The following is a 27,344-nucleotide window of genomic DNA, read 5'->3' on the forward strand; positions in this document are numbered from 1 at the left end:
CGGGGATTCCCTTAGCAAATAGAAATACCATAACTTATATTTAACAGGTGACAGTTACCACAGACAAATTAATTACGTACCAATACACGACAGTGTTCTTTATTCCATGCAAATCAAATTTTTGTGTTAATCATTGTTGTTTAACTACAAAAAAAAACATAATCATACATAAGGATTGGTATGCGCTAAGGGGTTAAAAGATTTCTTCCAAAAATCGATTACAATCGATTACCTATAAATCAATCGATTGTAAAAAATTATTCTTATAATCGATTAATCGATTATTAATAATCGATACCGCACATCGTTAAAACTGACAGTTTCAAAGAAGTTGTCCGTAGGGGACGTTGTGTTTCGTTGGCTTTTTATTTTAACGGTTTGTTGACAATAACTAACTATACGTATAGTTTGAATTAGTTGAATAGTGAGTGAACATTCATTTCAGTGGTGGATTACAAAGTGAATAACAAACTATGGCGACGCAGCCAGAAGTCGGCGTGTCCGACTTTGTCCTGCTGGACAATTTGACCACCGACACCTTCATCGAAAATTTGCATTTGAGGTGAGTTACCAAAGTGCTTGTATACAAAAACTATATCATATTCTAACCGCGTGCCTTAAAGTCTAATTGCGTTAAAATAAAACTAACTTTGTTTCGCGGTATAACTTTTATATCAATTTATCGCAAACAAGCGGCGATTACAAAACCATAGCCTCGGTCTGAATACCTGATCCTGGCCTACAACGGCTACATCACGCTTTTAATAACAGCAATCGCGCTGTGATTTTTAACTCGGCGTGGGGTAAAAACTTTAAATAAACAAAAGTTTTAAAGTAACTACAGCATTAGTACACATAGATTTTTAAAAATAGATTGATCAGCTGGTGGTTTCGCGCCTATTATAAAAGTGTTCGTGCTAGAACAGAGAATTAAAAAGTATTATTTTTTAATCTTTTTTTTGTACAAATTATTGTAAAGTTGGTCAACTTATAAAAAAAAACTTAATGACAACCTTGTTTCAGTAATTATGTTATGATAAGACTGAAGTGTGTGTATATTTTTAAACAATCTATAACTTATTCCTGAGGTATGTAGTTTATGTGGCAGTCGACCTTGCATTTTTACACCTGTTTCAATAAAGGCAGTGTCATCATAATGATGTACTAAACTTAAACATAATGGCCTGAGTTTAGTTTTGTTCAAGTTTAGAAAAAAAAAACAAATCAACTTCTCAATTAATTTTATTCTTAATCTAAATTTTAAAAAGGTTTTAAAAAAGTTTATAAAATAAATATGGATTGGCATGGTACCTTGTTTGAAGAATAGATATTGATTAGCATGATAGGTACTTCATTATTCCTATTATTTACAAAACACATGTTTAATAACAAGAACAAATAAAATTAGATTTCTCTTGAGGCATAGTTTAGTGACATAGGGTCATTTCGCCTGTTCGCGTCCATTTAGTGTAGTTAGCAAGTTTGAGGGAGAAAACAAAAATGTTGCAGCACTAGTTTCAATTAAAAAAAATTTGTAATGTGGTGACTATATAGTCTAGTTTAATATTAACTTTCAATTTCGTTTGTAACATCATGAGTTTTTTTTAAGAAAAGGCAAACCACAGAATTAGGCTTTTCACCTACTTTGCGTCCACAAAATCCAAATTGCGTCCACCCTGGGACTATTTCGCGTCCACCAGCTTAGAAAAGGTATGAGGGGGTGATATTATTAAAGAAATGTAAAGAAACACTACATCTTATTAATTTATTTATTTAAGAATATACCTAATTATTAAAAAATCTCTTGGACCTAAAACTTTTCCTGTTTTTGGACAGAAAGCAAAACCGCTTTCGTCTCCATTGAAAATTCATTTTGGATCACTTAAAATATCTTTCTGATTCATACTTTCCAAATATTATTCAAGTTCTCTAAACCACAATCTGATTGATTCTTCTGTTACTAGGGCTCTAGCTTTATTAATGCCCTCCGCATTCTTAAGCGATTATTCTTTATTTCTAGCCAAAAAAATTTCAATCCACTTTGACCTGGACGGTCATCTTTGAATTTATTTTTAATCTCCCCGTCTCGAATGATTTTCTGAACAGTATCCAATAATTCCTGTTTTTTCACTGTGAATCCACATTTGGATGTGTTGAGAAGCCATTCAACTACCTTTTTTTCACCATCTACACTTAGCGTTGGTTCTGGTCCCGGTTTCTTTACTCCATCTGGTCAGCGCCCACTGATTTTATCCAATATTGTGGTCTTGGGAATTCCATAATCTTTACATACTTGACTTACAGATTTCTTTTTCTCTCGAATGTCGCTTAGCGCTTTCTTCAAATCTTCTTCTGTATAAGTTTCCTTTTCCTTCTTCTTGTTTGACTCTAAAGAACTCATCTTAAACAGAAAAAAGAATTATAGAAAACATTTAATGGACCTACTAGATTTAAAATACTGAATAAAATAAAATATTAATATTCATCCTATTATCAGTATTTTACAAAAAATAAAGCGATTATTTAATAAAGACGGACGCGATTTGTTACAAGATTATAGCCTATAGGAATAGTGTGCGTCCACGTTTCGATCTATCTTTGTTACTTTTTCTACAATCGTAATAATGTGGACGCAAATTGGGTATTACAATTGTGTAACTTTAATGACAAAATGAACGAAAACCCAATTTGTTTTAATATTTTAATCACTTAAAAATAAACAACTAACTAAAACGTAAATGGATGAGTTCGCGTCCATCGTGGACGCAAAGTGGTAGTTTAATAAATTCAGTGTAGCACTTCGCGTCCACCCTGTTTTAACTATTTAATAGATAAAAAAAAGCAAATTAGTAATTAATATAATTAGTTTATGTTATGATTCATGTCTCGAAACATCTATGTGTCCTCAAGTTCACATAAAACATAAAGAGACTTACCGCCAAACGCACCGTTGCACACTATTTTTTTTACTAAAATCCCACACGTCCGCACTCCGTTGTTGAACAACCAAAATTAACTTTTTTTTTTACAGAGATTAATTAGGCACTCGGAGCTTTTGTCTATATGTGCGTGCTTCGTGCAAATTGAGCTATTGACAGTTATAACATTCACGTTCTTCAGTGTGATATTACATTTATTTGCAAGTATTTTTATAGGCAGGTTCGAAAAATGGACGCGATTTGGGTGATGGACGCGATAGGGCGAACTTACCCTAATTGTTTATTTTGATAGCATAAGTATGACATCAGTCATTACTCACACAACCAAGGAGTGTCATTAGTATTGGCCTAATATTTATTCATGCCTTTGACTTAGATTAAAATATGTTTGTCTTTTGAGATTTACAAGAATTTTGCTTAATGGTTAATTTTTTAAACTTTTTATGTGGACAACTTTGTAGGTAACTATTAAATTCATTAGAGTTTTTTATAAGTAGCAAAGCATTTTAATGTGTAACAATAAGTTTCATTACTTTAGTTATGTTATGCCTACTTTATGCAAATTTCCCATAAACTCTATGAGCGAGGGTTCAGCTCATTGTGCAAGGGTTGTAAGTCCTAAACCAAAAATAACTTTTGTTTTATGGCAGGTTATCGTTACTTTTCTTTTTTGCATGTGTGTAAAACTTCTTGTGACACGTGCAGTATTTGTTTTTATAGCAACGATAAATAAATCTGATTAATTTAAGTACCTGACTGATGTGAAACAAAAAATACTAAATAACAACATGAAAAGGTATATTTTTTCATGCAACTTTAAAATGATTTGCATTAAAACAAACACTTGGGAACAAAAGGTAATTACCGAAGAGGTTCCAAGTGGCTGTTATCTTTGTAATTATCAGTCTCAAGACAGATAGCTGTAAGCACTGGCAAGTAATTAACTTGTAAAGTCAGTGGACGAGAATTCTGATGTTCTCTATTGTATAATAAAAGTTTGTTCTATGCAGTAGGTAACCTTATGTTTTATGTTTGTTATGGTAGCGCAGGTATACATATATTTCAATTAGTTGAAAGTGAAGAAGCTATAAATTAATAACTAAATCAACATTCATTGATGATTTGTAAAATCCTGAAGTATGGAAAGGCTGTTATTATAAAAAAAGATGCTTTAATTTCAGCTTTTCATACTTTACCTACCACTAGATAATTTTTCGCTAAGTTAAAGTGTAGTTGTACACAGACACAAGCTTTACGTGATTTGAAATGGGTCCTACTTAAAATCTGCAAATAAATTAAGGAATTCTTAAATTCACTTGCCCATTCAATCCAATATTCATTTAGTCCATAGGTGTATTGATCTCTTTCTACACTCACAGATGATCTAATCATATCCAAATAGAATTACCTAATTATCATTGTTTATATTATGACCGAATGTTTTTCTTCGAACAACGCACGAGTAGGTGCGAGATGCACTGACGAAAATAAACATTACCTCTTGAAGTACGCTGTCACACTTATTTTAAAGATTTTATGAATAAGTTTAACGATTTACGACCTTGATTTGTTCTGAAAATCGTTTTATTTTTGTTGCGTTTGAATGTGAGCTGTGATCTCACTTAAGAGATGCAGGCATTTAAAAGGACTACGCTTAATCTATACAAAATCTCTAGGCAAGTTGACGGTATGAAATTCGTTTGGAGGCCTATTCAAACAATGGTAACTTGTAGTTACGACTGAGTCGCCCTGCGTCTGTTTATAGTACGCTATGGTTCTGGGCGGTGGAGATTCAAAAAGTTATTTATCAAGGCTGCTATATGAATTTTGGTGGAACTGATCGTAACGCAAGAACAGATTAAGAATTACAGAATAAGCTGGTAGTTACAAATTTTAACATACGCCGCGTCGGCGTCGGCGCTATAGCAAATAGGCAGATCATTAGATTATTTCGTGTAGGTGTCGTAAATAAGATTAGGTATTATATTACGCTTAATAGACCACCAATAAATCATTAAGTGTCTTGGATATTATTGATAAATAAGTCGTTGTAAGTATGACATTCGGTATTTCTTTATAGAGAGCTTGACGAAGTTAGATCAAGCCTGCATTTTTAGCATTAAAGCGTAAATTTAAAAGTATCTCCAAAAGGCGATAATAATCTACAGATTGAAACACAAATCAAACGTTCTATGTTACCCACATAAAGTAGACAATATACTTGAGAACTTTGTTTCTTTTACAAACTGCTTAAATTGTTGAATAGCACTAAGGGTATTTAGTCGACTAGGGTTAAGTAGGTGGCTCTACCATTCCCCAAAACCATATGTTTTCACAAAATCGGGTCAAATGCCAAGCATCTTTACTTCCAAATGTTCAAGCCCTAAAGATATTATAGCTTCGTAACACATCAATAATATTAAGAACATAATAGTAAGTGACAGCTGACAGACTGCAGGTGTCTTAAAGAAATGAAACAACAAGATAAAAACAACTAGATCGCGTCAAAACATCTTCACGTGTCATTAGTAATTCTAAAGCCTAACACTACATGATGTCATCGCCGCACATCACTCAAGGCGCCTGGGTGGCCTTTCATGCTCTTTTCCTCATTGTCCGTACTATCCGCTAATGTCTTCATACAAAAGACTACTTGTTGCTGGAAAAAAATGCAAGACTCAATGGCGATATTGTTTTGTTATCGATAAAAGTATTAACAGTTCAAGCCCTTCTCAAGAACCATTAAGTTGTATAATGCTCTAGGTAAGTATTCGAAGTCTTTCCGCGTTCCATGTTATTTTTGTTTAGGGATAATGTTGGTGTATGGCTACTCGAAATAGTTTTGCGAATGCTGCTTGACAAGAGCTTAGTATAAACCGCTAAGGTAGCTAGTATGCTTTGTGAAAACTAGATTGTTTGACGTTGCAGAACTTGTTAAAATAAGTTTTTCGCAAATACTTAATGGCACCTCCCGACAACGTCTAAGGTCTTGCTTTACCATAGTCCTCTAGATATCCCAAGTACTTATTGTTGTTTTTTCCTCCATAATGGGTATGAGTAAAGACTTAATAAAATTCATTATGTTATTATTATATGCGGCTCCAACAAAGAAAGTGTCTAGCTTGTTCTGAATAAATTCAATATTCAGTCGATCCGTCCGCTTTCTGATATCTATTTCTGTATTAAACAACTGCGACTCGACTCCTATATTGTTAAGTTTACGAGGCGTATCCAGTTCCGCCTGAATCGTTACATGATCGGGGTTAAGATTAGTACTAAACTTTGAATTTAACTATACGTTTCCGTACTTTGGGAACGCTACGATGGAACCCGGACCGAAATCTCTCTGATTGTTGCCCTTTTGTTAAAGCACCAGAGATGGCATTGTGAGACCATGGGATCATATTCGTCCTGCTGTATCGACGTAAACATACCTTTGACACAAACCTTTGAGCTTTACTGGAAAAGGTTATTATGCTAGCTGCCCTAGCTGGTGTATTTAACTCATAATATAAAAGTCCAACCCAACAGGGACTTCGAAACGCTAGTTTCGATCGTATACAAACAGAAGTCAGGCATTAAAACTAAATAAATTTAAATTTTGATACTATCTAAATAAGACTAAAATGTTCTTTCGGCATTTGTTGTACAATTTGTTAGAAATAGTCAATCTATTCTGCAATTATTTCCGCGTTCTTCCTCAGCTCTCATACAATACACTTCCATTGAAGAGTTGACCACAAATATTTAGATTTGTTCCACTTTCAAGCAACGTCTCTATTAGCCGGTGTGACCGCCAAGTGCGTCGTAAGTAATTCTTTGATGTTTCCACCACGGTACCGCGTTAACGGCTTCATTGGTTTACGTCTGCGGCTGTCCAATGTGAACTATACATTAGAGATTTGACTAGTAATGTAACATTTTTACTAACGCAGCTAAAGCTTAAATGTGTGTTCACCAAAATTCTGTTAGTGCAGTTGGTAAACAAATTAACAAAGGTTGCAACTTTTCTCTTATAATAGTATCAACAAGTAAATTAACATTTAAACCTTGCCTGTACTTGTGTATGTCTGCAATTAAAAAACTTATATGGATCTGAAAATACTCAACCAATTGGATAATATTGATTACGAAAATGATTATTTAAAAGATCACTGTGATCGTCGAAACAACTTAACACGAGTGCTTGATGTTCGCTTGTGGTAGAGCATAGTCCATTACCAAATTTTCGCTTAAGGTTCAGTTTTCCTCACTCTATCCATGCTTCAATTCTATCCACTCTGCTTTAGAAATCTATGTTAAATTGTGTTTTCACCTTTAAGCCCTTTTGATGTGCCGACAAGCAATTATCTAGGTGCGGTTTAAAACATTTTATAGCTGTAAGCTTAACAATTTAAGGTGTGTGAAGAGACTTCTAGGTGTGAATGGTGATTGAATTCTCTTTATGCCTAGTTGATTGGATTAGCTGACTTTGAAGGAAAGGTGAAAGATCTTTGCACCATGATTAGACGTTAACATAACGCTGCCAAGTTTCCTGCACAAAAGCCGACTGGGTGTAAATATGCGATTAGACTTTTGCTAACACCTCATTCTTTAAAAAAGAAAAATCATTTATGTCCTTATTTTGTTTTTAGTTCTGAATACACACGAGGCAGGCAGTATCCAATGAGTATGCCAACCTTATATTCCTATTTCATGATTCGAACAAAATTCGATTGAATTGTAACAATAAAAGGAGATAACACCGACTATTTGTTTGTCGTCGAATTAAAAAAAAAATGAATATCTGGAATCGATCTCTATTTTTATTGCATTTTACCGTTAATGCACGTTTCAAACGACTTTTAGTGTTTTGTTTGTGATAAAGAATAGTAATCCAGTTTTGATCGGCCCAGATATAGCAGAGGTCGGTTCAAATAAGATGGATGACTAACAATCAATATGCATAAATAAACCGGTAGAATTTGACGTTGCGTGCCGAAATTACGTTCCGGTTCGACTCCCAGACGGAATAACGCGACCGTACAGTACTATGTTTAAGGAAAATATTTCTTGAATTTATTCTACGTGACTGAATGTAATGATTCCAAATAAAAATACTTACCTAATTAGATTGTGACCTGATGACCTGATTGATTCGTTTATGTAACTTGCATTTTATTCACGAACAAGTTATTGTTTGTTTATAATTTGAATGATCTTGGAAACGTGTTCCAATATTTTTGGGACGGCTCTATTTAAGTGGATATCAGTCTAGTCTTCTTTTGTTTAAGAGCACCAGCTCTTAGGAGGATTATTAGTTGTCGAGCCTATATATAAATATTTGAGTGGTGTGATCAAAGTTCAAGTTGAGTTGCTCTCTCACAGCTAAAAATTCTTTATTATTACAAGGTAAAAGTAAATGTGTCATGTAGGTATTCTGTTACTGGCTGTGTATCTATGAGGTTTTAGAAAAAACCCTCTTATCTGCTAAAGAAATCTTACTGTAGCTGTACATTCACGTTCCCGTGGGACTTGTTAATTTTCCCAGCATTCGTATTGCAATGTGTAGGCTTCCGTGCTTCCTAGTTTCACGGCTTTTTTAGGTTTTAATTGCTTAATATAGTGCTGGTAGTTAATAATGTTGATAGTTTTTCATGAATAGAAGTTTAATTTGAAGCTCTGTAAGAAACAAAACTACAATTTTTCTATAAAAATGTCCAGAAGGTTTAGATTACTTTTTATATCCTTAAGCGTCCTGCCTGGTTGCTTCTGTAATTTCTGGTGACAAACAAGCGTTAAGTTAATGATATATGATTCGTAGTTCCGCAACCATAACTTAAGTACATAATGAATGAGGTTAACTGTCAACACACCATATCAATGAGCACTAAGTGGGTGGTCGTTTGACACTCGTTGAAAACAACATTAACCAATACTTTCTTAGTACGGGACATTAAGGAATTGGGTCGCACATCACTTTAATGGTTTATTAATAACGCATATTAGTTTACATGATGGTATGCACTCATGGGGCTACCTAGTGCAGTACAGTTAGTTTGCTTATTGTCATATTTGGGTCAGTTGCTTGTTTAAACGATATTTGAATGTTCGTTTCTCATGTTATTTCGTATGTTTTGACAGTTTGTGTGTCTTTTAGTCGTGAAATATTAGGTTTTTTGGAGTGCAATGACTCATGGGTTTTACCCAGAACCCTCGATGTTAAAGTAGGGTTATTGAAAAGTAATGCAACCCCATATCGACGATAGCAGGTGCTTTAATTGCTATCGGAACAGATGTTAGGTAGTCACGACAGTTAATAAGGCATTTGGGGTAGGTAATACCTTTGTAAGTTTTTGGTATGGTATGGATACCTAATAACTTACTAGCATGGGTCGAGTACCTAATAGTAGTAATAGTAAAAGTTAGTACAATGAGTTAAAAAACTGAACAAGGTATTAACTATGCCATTCTGTAGTACCTAATTAGGTAGGTTAGGTAGCTAAGTAAAGTTTTAAACTTTACTTTAAGAGGCAGCAGATAGAGAAAAACTGACAATAACGACAAATCCTATTATAAAATAGACCATGTTTCTGGAACTGTTAATCTAAGGCACTTGTCCCACCGCCAACGATGAACGAGTAACGAGTAGAGCTAGAATTGGAAACGAGTTGGCGAGCCGCGGGGAGCGAGTGCGTAGTTGCGGTAGTTGTGTAGCTCTGCTACAAGCGAGTGCGTGAGTGAGGCGAGCGATTACTCGCATCACTGTCATCATCGTAGAGAAATGACAGCTGGTTGCTCTCTCGACGTGTGTTCTAATCGCGCGGGTATCGCTGAGCGAGTGTTATCTTTCATGGTTCTGGTCGCTTAGTAACAGACTAGTGAAGCGAGAGCTCGCCGTCAATTTGAACAGTCAGCGATCAACTGTTTGTATATGTGTCTCTTTTGTTTACATGGAATACATATCTACTATACGTTTCTTGAACGAGAAAATAGCCGATAGTTTGTCGTTTTCTCGTCGGCGGTGGGACAAGTGCCTTATGTGTACCGAATATTAAGGGGTGTTTAGTAAACAAAACATTTAGCATAAACATACGAGATAGAAGTACGTCTTCGGACGATAACGCTAACTGACTGGAAGTTAATTAAGGACAATATGTCCAGACAAGCGTGTTTGCATATGAATGTCTGTTCCGTTTATTGTTATGTTTCGAAATATTATTGTCTATTGTAGGGAATAAGTCAACTAGGCGGAACAAACTTCTGTATTACGTCAATATAAGAAATATAAGGGAAGTTAATAAAAACTTGTGCTCTTATTTATTTGTATAGTTCTTGTACTTATTTTGCTACTGGTACATATGCGACAGATCCGGATGATACTTGCATGCATGTGCTGTAAATTCTTAATTTATTTCTACAGCATGAGTGAAACCTATGGATGATATGTACTCGTAGCTGGTATGCTTCTGACTAACTTCACCTATGTTCCTTAAATAGTCAGTCTAGCTTAATTACCAGTCGCATAGTCAAGTAAACTATGAGCCTTCATCTCCTCCTCCAACTACCTCCATCCGCTCACCTGCTAACTAAGTGACTAATAAGTAAACCCCTGACACTCCATTAGAAATCCATTTCGTATTATGTCTTGGTAATTACCATCAAAGAAATAACACGAAATGGATTTCTTTATTTAGAAACTTAAAACTCGATTTCCCAAAACAATACTTTTTTGTATCATCCCTTTGTTAGGGGCGTTAAGTAAATGGTGGCACAGAATCCACTACAGAACTAACTACTAAATAACAACAGCTCCTTAAAAATAGCATATTCAAATTGAACATTATTACCTTCTCATAACCTAATTACATTGTTAACGACACACGATTACCGTGAAATCGTTGAAGGTGTAAAAACCAAAGGTATTTAGATAAAGTATGGTCACGTTCATCAATACTTCTGTTTCAATGTTATTATCTGTACACGTGACTGAAGATTATGATGTCATCAGCTAACGTCTTACCTGCGGTTATTGTTACGTTAAAATTGTTTGTTTTGAAAATCAATGATGCAAATTGTATGACGTTTTTCTGGACCATTGCAGGTCTTTCTAGTTCTTCTTTTTGAATCCGTGTGTCTTATACAGATTTGGTGTTCTTTTGTTTTTGTGATCGCCTACTATCTTATTCTTGCTACTTGTTTGCTTTACTTTTGGGCATACTATGTGTTTAGAACGATTGAATAGTGATTGTGCTACTGTAGAGTCTGTGGAATTTTGTATTGTGGCATCATTCGAAATAGAACTGTAGATGACTTGATTTCTTTCGACTAGATTCTTTGATGCTGCTTATGGCTGATAGTCGATTCTGTACGCTATTTTCTATTGCATGTATTTACATTCCCATCATAACGTCCAAGATACCGAAGAACTGTTTTTTTGGGAATCTACAAACAATAATATACCTAATTAAACTTTCGGATCCCGTGATTTTTACTGTACGTAGTTAAAGTTATGATATTTCCCTTCTCCCTCGGGAACTAAAGGGTGTATTACATAACTATACAATTATCTTCACAAACGAGTGTAGTGTTGTGATATTTTTCGTACACAAAGAGTACTACGCCCTGATTCACTGTGAAAGGTCAACGGGAACGCGACAGACCTTTTTAACTAGTCGTTGTTTATTCTTACTATATTTATTACTTGTATTATGTATGTTAAAGAGTACTTGAATGACTTATAATTACGTTGGTGATTTTCCCAATATTTTCGTTTATCGGAGTATATTGTACTGATAATAACACAAAGATTTAAAAAAATCTTTAATTTTTAGTCTATCACTAAAATAAACTTGGCTAGTGAGCCTAACTTCACCAACCAATTAACTAAAGTCATTATAATTGCTACTTTATCAATTTCCATAAGTAAATATCAATTCGTTCGGCTCAACAATAATTCGATTATGACATTGCCTCCCGGAATCATTGCGGTCTGAAGTAATATTTCCGCTTATTATGACAACAGTTACATAAGGTTGCACCTAGAAAATATACTATAGAAACATTGTTGCTTTGAAAAAGGTGATATGTCTTCTTCTTCTTATCGTATGGTTAGTGGTCAACCTAGTGTCAAAGTTGTTTAAGCCGCCCGGAGGCCTTTGACATGGCTTATGATATGTGACACCTTCAGGAGATGAAAGACGTAAGTCCTAGTTAACGTAAAGCTACGCTTACGCCCTTTTTAGCTGATAGTGTGATAGGTTTCTCATAGTGTTGAATCCTATAAGTTTGTGGTTATATAATTAATGCGCATTACGTCAATACAGGAGTAGTAACAGGAAAAAAACAGCTAAAAGCTAATTAAGTCGGGAGTAGAGATTTTTAGGCTATTTGTTTACGCTGTTGTATTTAGTTATGTTACAGTAATAAAACGAATAAAATAGTGAAATATTCATTAAAAATATTTTTGGTAGCGTAACTAAATCATTTCCTGCGTCCAACTATGTGTTTTTCGTTAATTCGAAAACTACTGGACTTTCATGCCATTAGCCAAAAGAATAAGAAAAGTTGCGTGTATATCTGCTGAATTACGAAGATTGTTGAAAATCTCGAAAAAAAATTGTGTCCGAAGGCGTTGTTAGAGCGTTCAATATTTTTTACATTCCTATAGGCAAATTACGTTATATGAGATAACGACAGGACATTAGCTTCTTGACGGAAATCATGCAATTCATCCACTTCCCATAAGGATCCATTAAGGATTCCATGGTTCTCCTGTGAGACTACAAGAATTGTAAAAACTAATGTGTTATGGCGTGAACTAACGACCGTGTCATGGTTAGGCACTGTTTAATGAGGTCTCGTTTGAATGTCATTTGTCACATTCTTACTAAGTAGACATTACTAGAAAGCCAGAACTATTTACGTTTGAGAGTTTTTTCATGAGCTCTGTTATCCACGTATTCAATTGATGCAAGAGCGGCTGTTAGGGAGGCTTTATATAGGGTGCACCATGTAACTGTACTTTCAAAGAGAGGTGTGTATTCTGAAAGTTTATACGCCTCGTAATAAAAGGCTTCAAAATTACAATAGCTGTATCTGATCTGATGGAACATAACTTAAGGCTGTTGTTTTCTACAAAAAATGTAAGGCATTGGGGCATGGTTTGATATTCAACTAATTTCGTCAGTCGTTTTTGTATCCCATGGATTGATCTTTTCTTTACCACACTAGCTCGCCTCTTTAGCTACTTTTTGTGGAACACTACCGTAACTCATTTTCTTCTTGTTATGACATGTTCAAATTGGTAAGTAGGTGGGTATTCAAAGTGCTTAGCGAGACAAGTGTGTGGAACGGATGTAAATTGTACACGTATCAAACATGACATAGTTTCAGATATATTTCAATGACAGACCCATTAATGCTATCGTTATCGTATCAATCGATTTGATAATAAGTTATAAAAAGGCATATTTAGTCATAAAAGTTACGTTATTGGGTAGATTAGGGGAATTACTGAAAGCACGCAGACATAAAGAAATTGATAAAAAATTATTTGCAAAAATTAACTTTTATTTATTTATTTAAACTTCTTATACAATTTGTATAAAGGCGGACTTAATGCCTAAGGCATTAACTGACGTACAGACTGCTAATGGTATTCCTTCAGTCTCGGAGAGATGTCCGAAAATGAATCTGAATTAAAATTAAATTCAGTGTATCTATTGTAATTGAGCTCCTATTTCGGTGTCGCAAAAATTGTTTCCATGCGAATTCTTGTCATAAACGTTCATTAGAAAAGAGCAGCTCAAAAGGATATCTCTTTATAAACATCTTCCGGGAAGCGAGGGGGTGTTCTATTTTAAGACAAAGACAGGTTCAAGAAATAGGTCGCGTGATATTGCACCTGTGCGTAGATATGGCTGGAAGATACGCCCTCCTATTTTACTAGAAATACTTGCTAGTTATAAGCTTTTATATTGTAAAAAGATACGGATGAATCGGAATTAATCTGAATGTACAAAAAGTACTCTAAGAATATTGAACTGACCTAAGTCATTTAAGAGCCTATACCTATAATGGAACCTAAATCCGATTGATGGAACCAGTCCTTATCGAGTCAGAGCCCAGTCTTTATCGAGTATAGACTATTCTGGAGCAGACTTCTATCGATCCTTCATAAGATACGAATGTCTGACAATAAATTGATAACCCGGAAAGTTTTTAAAGCGACTTTTTCGCAGGAATATTCTTGTAAGCTACCTAATTGATCGTAAATGATGAGTTTTGTTAGGGAAACGGAAGATATCAAATATTAAACAGCTCATCCATAATATGGCTATTAGCTACCGGTCGACATCCGCTGGAAGTATTTAGGATGCTGTGCATCATAAGATTATAGGCACTCGTTATTTTTTATTATGAGATTAAATGTAGCTACTGTTGAGATGTCAAATCTTCATCTTTCAGGCCTTAAAGAAAATGATTTAAGTCTGTCCTGAACTACATTCTTAATTTGCTTCGGTTCGTACTACATAGTTGTAAAAAATATCTTACCCAATGTATGTGTATGTATTTCTTCTGATACCTTAACTAATAAGTCTATAAATTTTGGCTCTTTATGAAGTAACATTAACCTTATGGAGTAACTGGAAGCTTACTCTCTGCTGTCTGATGTCATTTATCATAAAACAAAAATATCAAGCTAGTCATCTTTTCCTATAAAAGCATTAAGGTTGTCAAATTACCTATGATAGTCGAAATCCCGACAAATACAACAGGGTGCTTACGACTTACGACAAGTCGCAGGAAGAAGGTGCTATTCATCAAGACGAGAGGAACACATCAAAGCGTCGCGAATCGCACGTCGTGTCCGCCGCGCTCACGTGGCGTAATCAACAATAAGCGTCTGAGACATTAGCGGGGTCACTGACCGCCGGGTCATGAGGTAGACTGAACGCGAATCATCGTTTATATCATCTACGTTTTTTATGCAAGGGCTACATAAATTATGTAGAAGGCAATATGTTTCTGTCCGTAAAATAAGGTGCTTTAAAGACAGTATTTTTGAATCCCATTTCTGAATTTGGTTTGTTGAACAGTCGGAGAACTGACATTCCGCAGCTGGGTCGTCACGTGGGTTCAATGTTTTGAGGCATTCGTACAATGTGCGATTAGGTTCGGTCTATGTGCGAATTAGGCAGCACGTGTCGGGGTCATTCGATAAATGAATGGCTGATTAGTGGTATTCGTGAGCTTACTTCTGCGAGGACCTCTTGATAGACAACAATAGGGAACATATCCTTATTAAGATAACAATAATTAAGATCATATATAATTAGGGTATTTAGGCCTTATCTTGGAAAACTTTAACACTAGGTCTACCAAGCGATAAACAAATATGGAAATACTTTCCAAAATTTTGTGATGAAGAAATTATCTAAGCTATTACTGTCCCATTGTTGGGCGTGGGTACACTTGTAAAGGTGTGAGGTTATGTCATAATATGTGTTACCGCGAGAGATGTCACATGGAGATACCCCACTGACCTTACATACTCGCTGACTTGACACATGGCATTACGTTTACGTTGCCGCCATGGGTTATGTAAGACAATATACCAAGAATATTAAACTTTGGACCATCTTTTACTATTGCGTCTGGTGAATTCTTGTTTCAATTTTCTTTATTAAATACTATTTTTACTAAATTTATTCAATAGCTATCTCTATGTAGCTGGCGGTTAAAGAGTTCAAGCTATATAAAAAACTAGCTTTTACCTGCGACTTCGTCCGCCACCTGAATTTTCCCGGGGTAAAAAGTAGCCTATGTCCTTCTCGGGTATCGAAATATCTCCGTACCAAATTTCATGCAAATTGGTTCAGTAGTTTAGGCGTGATTGAGTATCAGACAGACAGACCGACAGACAGAGTGACTTTCGCATTTATAATAATAGTATGGATGATGAAACATGGTTTATGTGTTAGAAGAAAAGCTATAAATGACTAACGATCATCTCTATTCCTTGCTAGACAGCGATTTTTATTTTGCTAATTCCAATAGTTTTGGTCAGTGTCAAAAATTCATTACCAAATGAAGGATTCCTATATGCTAAAATTGAAACAGATGTTTAAAGATTTAATTATTTCAGACCTAAACATAACCAGTTTATGTTCACGACAGTATTATCAATTATGTTACGGTAATGCACATGGTGAACGAACACAGGCCTAGGTAGTTATTACGTCTGTTGCTGACTGCTACTGATGGGAAATTACAGCGAGAATGTTACATTCCACTGGGCTTAGTTCTGTGCTGTAATTTTGCACTGGGTTTAGTATTAAAGTAGAGCAATGTATGCTTCGTATTATGTCATTATTGCTTTTAGTTGTAGTGAACTTATTGAGTAAAATTAGTTAAGGGTCAATTTATGAAAAATATTTTTAATTATGAACTTCACATTTTTCGATTCTTTCGTTTAGTTACTGTTTCATCGGTTTAAAACCATTTCAGGCTAAAATATGAGGACCAAGTTTGACTATTTGCTTTTTCAGTTGACTACTAGCGATGATTGGCTTGTTGACGTCCTAGGAATTAAATTCTCATTTCATATAAGTCTAAACATTGCCTACGAACTTGACGACTCTAATTTACCTTTCTTATATCACAGATCTTTTACTTAAGATTAGGTAGAACTATCTATTCACATAGACATTAAGCTTTCCTATAATAACACGCAATCAGCAATCCACATTCCAATCACCTTTCTAATTTTCAACTTATCTGACAAAGTAATAACTATTAATCTTATCTCATTACTTAATTAATATTCCAAGTAAAAATATGCACGGTGTTATCCAATCTTGATGTCTATAGACGTAAATCGCCGACTATCTTGTTTGATATCAATAAATACGATTTATCTGCTGAATGAAAAAAAAATTATACACGTGATGCGGTTTTTAAAGAAAGTGTAACTTACTTTTGTGTTGTTGTCGTGTCACGGGCGATAAGACAGTCAGACAGTCAGTATTGTTTTGATGATAAATCTGTCAGTGTTTATAACGACTGTCGGATTTTTATTAGTAAAGCTATCGATGTAATACTGACCGGTAGGTGATAATTTTGTAAGAGTGTCTTCAAAAAATTAAATATCACCTACCTAATTCAATCTTATTTTTAGTATGTCCTTGATTTCGATGTACAACGTCTTGTATGAATAGAAAAAGCTTTGAAAAAAAAAATAAAAATCATTAAATATCTTTTAATTAAGTTATGGTTTACTTGAGAAATTCTAACAAATTGTAATATAAAGTAGTTTTTGCGTGGCTATTCATTGTACTTGCTTGTGGTGACGAATACAGGTCGCGGGGTGCTTACCGCAAGATGACGGGGCGCAGTCTATGTGTACAGTACAGTCACTTACATATGTACTATTGTAACTATACCTTCACACATTTAGTAGTTAGACCTACGGCTAAGGCTTGCAATTTTTGAATATTTGCAAGTCGAAATGTAGGGCTTGCAAATATTGTGTTACATGATTTATTGTTTTATACTTTTACTTTTTGGAAATAAAATGTATTTTTTTTGTCGAGTAACGATTTTCCTGTGAATACGGTAAATGTTCGATGTAACCCATAAAGACACATTGATAGTTTAAACTATGAAAAAATGTAATATCCTTTGTAACAATCACTATACAGACTTTTGTAGTTAAAAGGCTGCCCAATTCAATTAGATTCCTGCAACAAAATTTCTTGAACCATAAAAGAGTTTTAACTGCAGTTGCAGACGACTGTACTTATGACATGTAAGTCCCGTGAGATGTGAGTGTTTGTATAGCCATAGAACGTGAGAAAATAGCATTTGGATGATTGAAAAAACATTCGAACGGTTTATTGTGTGAATTTGTATGTTGTCATCCAGTTACATCAGTATATTAATGTCAAGAGTGTTTTACTAACAGTGCCACCGGTTTTGAGCAGTTAAAGTTCGTTTTTTACTTTTGCTCGCTTTATAAAAAAGCGTGCAAAGACTTTTATAGTCACCTTTCCTCTAGGTTCAATTAATTATTTTGTATTGGTAGAGAGACAAGATAACGGGATTCCTTTGCATCAGGATATAAAAATCATCATTTGATCAAGGATAAATATCACGTGTAAAAATGTTAAGTGTTATTCGGAAACTCCAAATAAGAGACTGAGAGATATTTCTGAGTATATTTAGCGGTAGTTTATCTATTTGATATCGTTTTTTTGTATGAGTTTAAGCGCCATTGAATAGATAAACTACCGCTCAATGTACCTCAACAACCTGGGGCTAGTCGTTTACTAAGTAAGTTTTACAGTAAAGAAAATGCTTTATCATTTTCAGACGTAACTCGAAAACCTGTATAATTTTGCAAGGACTGCAAGTTTTCTAGACCTAGATTTCCTGCGACATGCCTTAGATAGACCTAAATATATTTTTTGGAGCACAACTGTTACTGCATTGCAGCTTTGTGCTTGGTTCATAAAAAATGTATCCGGGGAGCCGAGCGCTTGCATTTAATTGATTGTTGACAAAGCTCGTTAAGTCTTGTTAATTAAAAAAGATTTAAAAATAATCAGAGGACTACACTCAGCTCTGTTGTTTACGTTTTACAAAAGGATAGTCCAGACTGAATGGTAGGTCTGGAGTATGTTTTAGACATAACTGATTAATTCTCTCTCTCTTGAATTTTTCTACTAGCTAAGCTACACTAGCGTTTAAAAAATGAGTATAGACCTATGGTCAACCTTAACTATCTCCTTGCAATTTATTACCATAATTGGTTCAACGGTTTAGCTGCAAAGCGTAAGAGACAGTCGTACCGAATGGCTATTATCTTGCAATTTTTTGAATTACTGGGTTTTTATTCTACCGAAGTAAATGTGACAAAAAGGAAGTGTGGGCAAAACTCTCTCTTACATTCCAAATCTGCCTGTCCTGTGCCATACTGCGAAGGACCCGCAAGTGCCTTTTAATTATGAATCAAATTATCCATTAAACCTAACAAAGGTACAGAATACCATAAATTCTTTAAAACTACACAAACACGAATGATTCACTCGAATATAAATAATAGTTATAATCCTTGAGATATCGCGTTAATGGGGACATCGGTATTTATAAACATCGTTTGACATACCGATGGTGTTCAGCGTACAGTCTTTAGTGTAAGTCTGATGGTATTACAGAAATAGTTCAGAGGTTTTTGACATTTACGTGAAAGAGAAATTCTGTATGGAGTCTGTTTTGAATGAAATGTATGGGCTTCAGGTTTATAGGTTTTTTAATTTACGAGCTAGAGTTGTTTAGTTATGTACGTATATAACTTATCTTCCAAAGAATTTGCGTTCTTTTTGTCAATGTCATGTCAAAGCTTAGAATTCTGGAATAGCTATTTGAAGAGATGTTTATTATTTGTTAATGTTCGGTCTGGCTTTTTCTCAAAATATATGGATAATAAGATGTATTGTTTTGTTAATTTTTACTTACCCACAGCTGGGCAAAAGCCTCGTTCATTACTGGGATAACAATAGACGGTCCCTATATTATGTAAGATTTTGATATGTAAGTAATTGGTTTGTTTGAATCAAGGGAAGCTTTTAAGGATCGTACCTAGTAGCGTTCTTTGGTCTCTGTCTAACCCGTAAAGGGAAAAGTCGTGATTTTATGTATGTATGTACGAAAAGTGGTTTTGAACTCAGCTGTCCCCGAGGCTTATTTTCGCCGTTCAAAATACTTACATACGTCTTTCTGTAAAAAAAAATTAGTTTTTATTTTCGTTACTAAATAAAAACAGTCGCATAATACCTACATAAGAATGAATCACATCGTGGTTTGTTTCGTCTACATAGTCATAATATTGGTTGTAACTATTCATAAAGGATGATTAGCATATGACTCACGATGATAAAAACGAACTATCTTAACATATGTATTGTATTTGCTAGTATAATAATATGTTCGGCTTTTTTGAGGCCTAAATAAATATATTTTGTGGCCCGAAGGTAGTAAATTTATTTCACATTTCCCCTAAAAAGTTGTGTCCCTTACAATGTTTTTTGTTTTCATCATGAAACTGTACTTATACGAGTACCTAATGTGGTAGTCACGTTTACTAAGACAATGGCTTATAATGTGTATGAATTGAGTCAGACATTGGGTTTTACAATTACGAAAATATTAAAATGTAGGAATCAATTCTTGACACAGTAAAATGGCAAAAACATGACCGAGAGATGACCTCTGTGTGAACATAGAGGTTTAGAAGACCAATCACAAATAAGAGCAAATTAAATAGTCTTCTACTATGTCTTAATTTAAATGACCGTATTATAATATCCGTCTCCCTTCCTATAATAGCAATCCTATTTCCTTATATACACAGACACAACTCACACATACAAACGTCACACCTATTTCCTGCTGAAGGAAAGCGATCCTCATTCAAAACCTTTGTACATTGTAAAATGTTTACTTACACACACACGCACTGACATATGCACAAACACGCACATACATACACATGTGCAGGCACTAAGAATGCCCCTCTATTTCCTCCTGAAGGAAACTGCGGGTTTCTCCAAGCTTGTAATATGATTACTATAAATAAATGTGTGTCTGTTTGTTTGTTAGTTTGTCTGTCATGTCTTTACGGTTAGCTGCTTTGCGTGGTTTTTGTTAAAGTGTCTTATTAGCTATGATTTCATTTGATTCATCAGATTTTTGTATTCTATTCCATGTTATTTTTGAGCTAACTAAACTCCTTTGCAAAAAAAACGGGCGGGTTTGATTTTTTAACATTATTGGTAATAATTTAGTTCTTCAGAGGTTTTAATAGCCAAACTATGTTACTGGCACTTAATAAAGAGTCTGGGTGTGAAAAAAAGTTCATTCCAAATTCAAAACTTTTGTTTTTTAAATTATTAATCCCTTTTTCATTTTGTGACACTTTTCGCGGGTTTGCGGTTAAAAGGTTATCAAGCAACTAAAAGCAACTTTTCGTTATTTTTAGTACAACAATTTATGTTTATCACATAATTCTGCCTTATTGTGACTTAAAACAGATATCTTTGTGTCTATCGTAATGGCAGAAAAAGCAATAAGAGCTAGTAAAATTATAGCGCTGCTGGAAGAGGGGTATAGCCAATGTTACGTCTCACAGCGGTTAAACGTGAGTCGTTCAACCGTACAAAGAACCTGGACTCGATACCAAGAGACAGGTTCCGTTCAGAGAAGGCAAGGTTCTGGGAGAAAACGTTGCACACAGCCGCGAGACGATCGCTTTTTAGTGACTCAGGCGCTGAGGAACCGCAAATGCAGTTACATAGACCTCAAAAGAAACCTTGAAGAGGTACGAGGAGCACAAGTTAGCCTATGGACTGTGAGGAGAAGACTTTTAGCTGCTGATATACGTAGTCGACGACCAGCGCGGGCCCCCAAGTTACTCCGTGAGCACCGGATTGCGCGGTTGAGGTTCGCTAGAAATTGCCTATCTTGGTCACCAGGTAACTGGAGTAGCGTACTCTTCTCCGATGAGGCTCGAATTTGTCTGCATGGTGAGGACCGACGTCGGCGAGTGTTACGAAGACCAGGGGAACGCTATGCCGATGTGTGTTTTGAAGAAATCACCCCTTATGGTGGAGGGTCCGTTATGTTTTGGGCGGGCGTAACTTCCAACTATCGTACCGAGATAGTATTCATAGAAATTGGCTCACTAAATGCGCATAGGTACATAACAGAAATCCTTTCGCAAAATGCACAACCCGCACTGACTGTAATTGGTGAAGATGCCATTTACATGGACGATAATGCTCGGGCCCACCGTTCTGGCGACGTAGATGCTTATATGCAAGAGGTCGGTATTCGTCGTTTGGATTGGCCAGCGCGGAGCCCCGACCTTAACCCCATTGAGCACGTTTGGGACCTCCTAAAAAGGCGAGTACGATTTGTTCAACCACCTCCACAAAACATCAGAGAGCTTAAACGTGTAATCTCGACTGAGTGGGAACACATTCCACAGGACACCATCAAAAGCCTGGTGGGAAGCATGCCAAGACGATTACATGCCGTAATCGCTGCAAGAGGAGGTCATACTCGTTATTAATTTTTATTTTTTAATGTCTCTTTTATTAAAATACCATAAAAATACTCGTAGTCTTAATTTCATTATACCCATAAAAATGTCCATTTTAACACGGCTCTCTGTTTACATTGACTAAAACACCGATACCAGAATAAAAGTGTTAAAAAACTAGATTCTCATTGATAATAAGAAATTTCTAGTCATCCAAGCTAATGACATACTAAAAATATAATAATATTTACCCATAGAAAAGCTAAGGTAAAGTGTGTGTGTAAGGTGCCCGTTTTTTTTGCAAAGGAGTGTAGTTACTTACTTCTATGAAATATTACTATAATAACTGTAAGATTTAGACGAGCTGCTAAATATCACAAAAATCTTTTCAGCACTATAGTTGTGACAGCCTAACAAACAGGCATAATGTAACATTTATGTACGGAGATTGTTATGAATATCCAAGAAAACAACATTTAACATTATTTAACTTACTATAAAGTTAATACAATACGGAGCCTACTGAACGAAATCGCAGGTAGCACATACACATACTTGTATAAGCTTGTGTGTGTCATATTATTGTGTGCATACGTGCCCGGCATGTGTGCCAGTGACCCGGTGAATTTGGTGTGCCGATTCTAATCACGTCTCTGTCATATGTTCAGTTTTGTTTGAGGTTTCATTGCCGGTATTTGATTGTAGTTCTTTTGTGTTAAGGTTCAAGGGCCTTTGTCTATAATTTGGCTTCCGACTGTAGTGTTATTGAAAGTATGTGTCAAGTATTTTAATTATGTCCGTTATGTTCATAGTATCTTTTCGTTTGTGGTTTGCACAGTGGAAAACCTGTTAAGCCAGAGATTTTCGAACCCCAGGCTAGCTGCCTGAGGTTCGAAAATCTCTGGCTTAACAGAACCGGGACCAGTATAAGTACCTTACCTCTGCAGTTCGAAGACATTTAATTCAAATGTCCTTTCCTGGGAAAGGTCTCAGATGAAGTACACTTAAATCTTTGATTGTTTTACCGACGAAGCGCACCAAGTCTGATCATGGCATAATAATATCCTCAGACTAACCCTGCCCTTACATAATGCCTGTCTGTGTGCACTAAATACAAGCAGTCCTACGTATATTATTATATGACATACTGCATAATATCCCCTACAAAGAGCTGCATTCATCGGCCTATGTTACCGGCGCAACGTCAGTGAATAATTGCGGGATGTTTTAATCTAACTTTTAGTATAGCAGTAAATATGTCGATTGCATGCTACTGCATTATAGAACAGAAATAGTCTATGTAGGTCATGTTTGTCACACTACGGTTATTTTAAAGGGACCAAGTCCATTGAGTTTTATGAAAGTCGGTTCTTGCAAATAGGTATACCACCTACAAGGTTTTGTCAAAACCAAATCACTTTTTAATTGCAGTCAAATATTGACATAGGTTTTCATTCCTTGAGGACTTGTAAAGACGGCAAATGCTTATACCAGTTCTTCAAATAAGTTTGTTATACATTAAATAAGTGATGAGCACACGTTTTTGTTTGTCTTTGTTAATTACCGTATGGAGTAATTGAAGGTTATACGTAGACTTATGCCATTGAAGAATCACGAGCGAGTAACATAATTAAGTGGAATTCGAGACGGTTGTGTAGTGCCTACTGCCAACTGGCTCGGCTTGTATGAATGTGGATGAAGAGCATGGAGATAATTTCTGCATATTTCGTATCTAGTTGAAAGACGACGTTAAATATGCCGTATATTTGTTGCTCTGTGGGAGGCGGCGAAATATTTAGGAAGGCTGAACCCTGGATAAAAAGACTGGAAGAGAGAGAGAGGTAGACAGTTCTCTATAGACGGTTCGTTAGTTTACAGATGGGCAGCGAACAGCTCAATTCTTGTCCTAGCTTCGGAAGACACTTTAAAAGTAAGCCCCAATTGTGGTTCGAAGCCGTCGCCTATACAGAAAATTTGATATCAGGCTAACCACGAACCATGCGAAAAAGGAAAGCATAGGTTATTTGAATGCCCATAACAGTTATTATGGTACTAAATATGGTGTGTTATGCATGTTCATATGTTTTTCTGAACAGTTTAAGGTTATGATGCCATCGGTGTGTGACGCGAATGGTTCAGTAATTCAGGAAAACCACAAGCAGGCAGCAGGTAAATAAAACAATGACCAATACATCACAATGGCCTAATAAGGGTCTTGTTGAATAGCTTTAGTTTTATTTGTGTAATTCATTATAAACAATAGGCATAGGTATCTTTCTCCTCAGCTGTTAAACTTGCGAGCGAAGAGATTATATTAGGTTCTGCATCTTTTACGTGCGAGATCTTGAGGTTTTTTTTATCGATATATACTTTGTTTCTATAAGAAACCTCTTGTGAAGTTTACAAAAGACTAGTGGCTCGCTTTTGAATCTTAATATACAGTAAATCTAAAAATATTGTTTGTTTGAATGCGTTAATCTCGGGAACTACTCGTCCAATTAAGAACATATTTGAAAAATAGTACAATATCTCCTGGTGTATGTTAGCTTTTTTTTTAAATCTTAGGCATGTTAAACAGCAGCTACGAAATAAATTCAGATGTTTTTAAAACACGTAATCCTTAAGGAAAACAAACTTTATGATCAAAATAACATTTCCGTCTACCAAGATATTTACAAACACTGGAAAATTACATCAAACTCATAAATAAATAATTGCATACTATATATAAACATTACTCATACAACAAAAAAGTAATTAATTCGGAAGTTAATGGCGAATTCTTGTGCATATTATGGTCAGTAGGAAGATCGAGTAGTGGACTATGACGTCATAATGTTGTATGAGTCATGTATTTGCGTACGTGTAACAAATGGAACTAATATTTAGTTATTAAGACTAACTTGTACAATGAATGAGGATTTGTAAATGTTCTTCTTTAAATATGTGTTGCATTTAGCTGTTTTTTGTGTTGTACCTATAGTTGAATAGTTCTGAAAATGTCCTCTTTGAGCCAATGTTGCTTGATCTTATTGTTTAGTAAAGATGATTTTGACGTATGCTAAAATCGTTTTTTTCTATCTATTATAAACCCTACTTATTCATTTTACTGTATTCAAAACAGATGTAGGATTTTCACCATAACTTCTTTTTGTTTAACATAGTTCAATCATTAGTATTTGATTTGATTGCTATTATCAAATTTTTTAGGGCTTAAGTCATTGTCAATTTAAAAGGTAGAGCCAATAAAAAGAGGTATCAAAAGACTCGTAATCACTTCTATCTCAATTTCTTACCTATAGAAGTTCAAGGAACTATTATTTCGGCACTCTTCGACTTGTTAAACAGCTGTAATATGATCTTAACACATACTTATGCTCTAGGTAACGCGAGCAGTGTGCTATATGTTACATACAATGTTATACACAGTACAGTCATACTTGACATTGACATCACTGCCTTGCGAGTCCGTATAGGCGATGGATTTATTAGTAACCTTCCCTTGGTTCAATTCTTCACACGTTCATAATTACTGCCCAATTTGTCTTAGGTGTTGATAGACGTGTTTGTGTATGGATGTGGTATGTTTCCTCGTCTTCCGATAATTTTCTAGTAATTCTTTCTCTTGGACTTAAGGCCTCATCGCTCCCTCGTTCTGGACTTTGGGAGGAGAGACGCTTGCCCAGCAGTGGGAAAGTTATTGATAAACAATCCTTTTCTTCTGTATTACGTTCCCAAGTCTACGTTCGTAGCCCTGAAGGTTCGTTTCCTCCATAGATCAAATTATTTTAGTGCGCTCTACAAGTATTTGTTACGGGTTTGGTTACACTGTGTGTTTGCTGCAGTCACAGTAACACAAAAATAATAAAATAACCCATAATTTAGTGAAACATGTATTGCTATAATCGTTATAAATCCAAACGTAACTCCATTATTTGTAATTATCAAAGAACTAGTGACTATTTACTTCAACTTTTCCAAAATCTTCAACACAGTAAAATAAAAACAAACAATTTGACCTGTGCGATCGAAGGACCTTACGCTACGATGACACGCTTTCTCCCTTCGTTTGTGAGCAGGTGTTCTGTATGCGAGTCCCATACGCATGACGCATTCGCTTACCCAACCGATGATCGGCCAGCTGCTTGACATTGCAGACTACAATGTGTTAAAACTATCAACTATGAGGTTGTCATAGCTGAGTTTTCGTATTAGACATAATTTGAAAAGGGAACATTTCCTATTACAAAGACAGAAAACATGAGCCCTTTTCGAAATAACATATCCGCTTTGCACCTACATGCTATCTACGATGTCTTCTTCTTCTTTAACATTAATGATTTTTTTTGCTTGTGAAACTTGCTAGTTCTTTATTCTGCACCTGTTATATCTTTTTAACGACTAAATTACTGTTTGAACTAAAAAACTTTGCTTAAGTTTTAAGTACAGAAACGTTTAGTCCAAATACTATATCGCCAGTCGAATAAGAACGTGCATAGCACCAAAGGTCATTCAATCTCGTTAATCGTTTACTAATCAAGACTAGAGACTGGCTATTAGCGTCCCAATCCGTCAATACTGAAGGCAAGATATTCCCGACTATTGCTATTGGGTTCAATCCAATGCAATAAATCCTTCATCGAATCCAGCTATGATTTAGCCTTGTCTCAAACTGTATTGAAACAAACAAGTAATTCAGCAGTCGGTGTGTTCAAGTGTTTTATCTGATAGTGGTGCAGCGATATAAGGTGATAAATGTCGATATTGTGATAGCAGACACGCGATACTTGGTACTCTGATATCGTTACACGGGACTGGAAATCCTGCGGGTGATATTGATTGTTACTATATGATTACTCTGATATAGGTGAAATAAAAGACGAGACACCAGTTATGCATTATTTAGCCTAGTTTTTCTGGTTGCCGTTGTTACCTGCGACTTGCTTAAAACAATAGACATTTGATTTGTCCTCTTTGAAACAATATTTTGTTTGTAAACAAATATAACATGTACCTAATCTGCTCTCATTCTAAAACTTCGTGACTAGAACTTGAAGGTGTAGCTACGTCATTTTACGTGGTCAACGAAGGTTGTAAAGGCTTTAATGGTTAAAGGAAATCTACCAGCACTCATGAAATAACAAGTACTTGTATTATAGTTGGTTTAGTATTCTTCAGTTTTACAAGGCTAAGAGACACTCCTAAAAATTGTTACTGATAAGTTAAAACACTTCTAAATTGATTGTCTTTAAAGGCGCCTGCATGAGTAACTACTTCAAGAATTACCTATTAACTTGTTAATATATAAAACATAATAGTAC

General features: G+C 35.3%; 1 protein-coding gene across 1 annotated transcript in view; it reads left to right on the plus strand.

Annotated features, from left to right (window-relative positions):
- The first annotated feature begins 325 nt into the window (after positions 1 to 325).
- Positions 326 to 27,344, plus strand: part of Myo31DF (Unconventional myosin ID) — a 52,489-nt gene continuing 25,470 nt past the window's right edge. The window contains exon 1 of the mRNA XM_076121490.1: positions 326 to 562. Within this exon, the coding sequence (XP_075977605.1) occupies positions 474 to 562 (89 nt within the window). The 5' untranslated portion in view covers positions 326 to 473. The remainder of the gene's footprint in view (positions 563 to 27,344) is intronic.

Source organism: Anticarsia gemmatalis, chromosome 13 (genome assembly GCF_050436995.1).
Source record: "Anticarsia gemmatalis isolate Benzon Research Colony breed Stoneville strain chromosome 13, ilAntGemm2 primary, whole genome shotgun sequence".
Lineage (NCBI taxonomy): Eukaryota > Metazoa > Arthropoda > Insecta > Lepidoptera > Erebidae > Anticarsia > Anticarsia gemmatalis.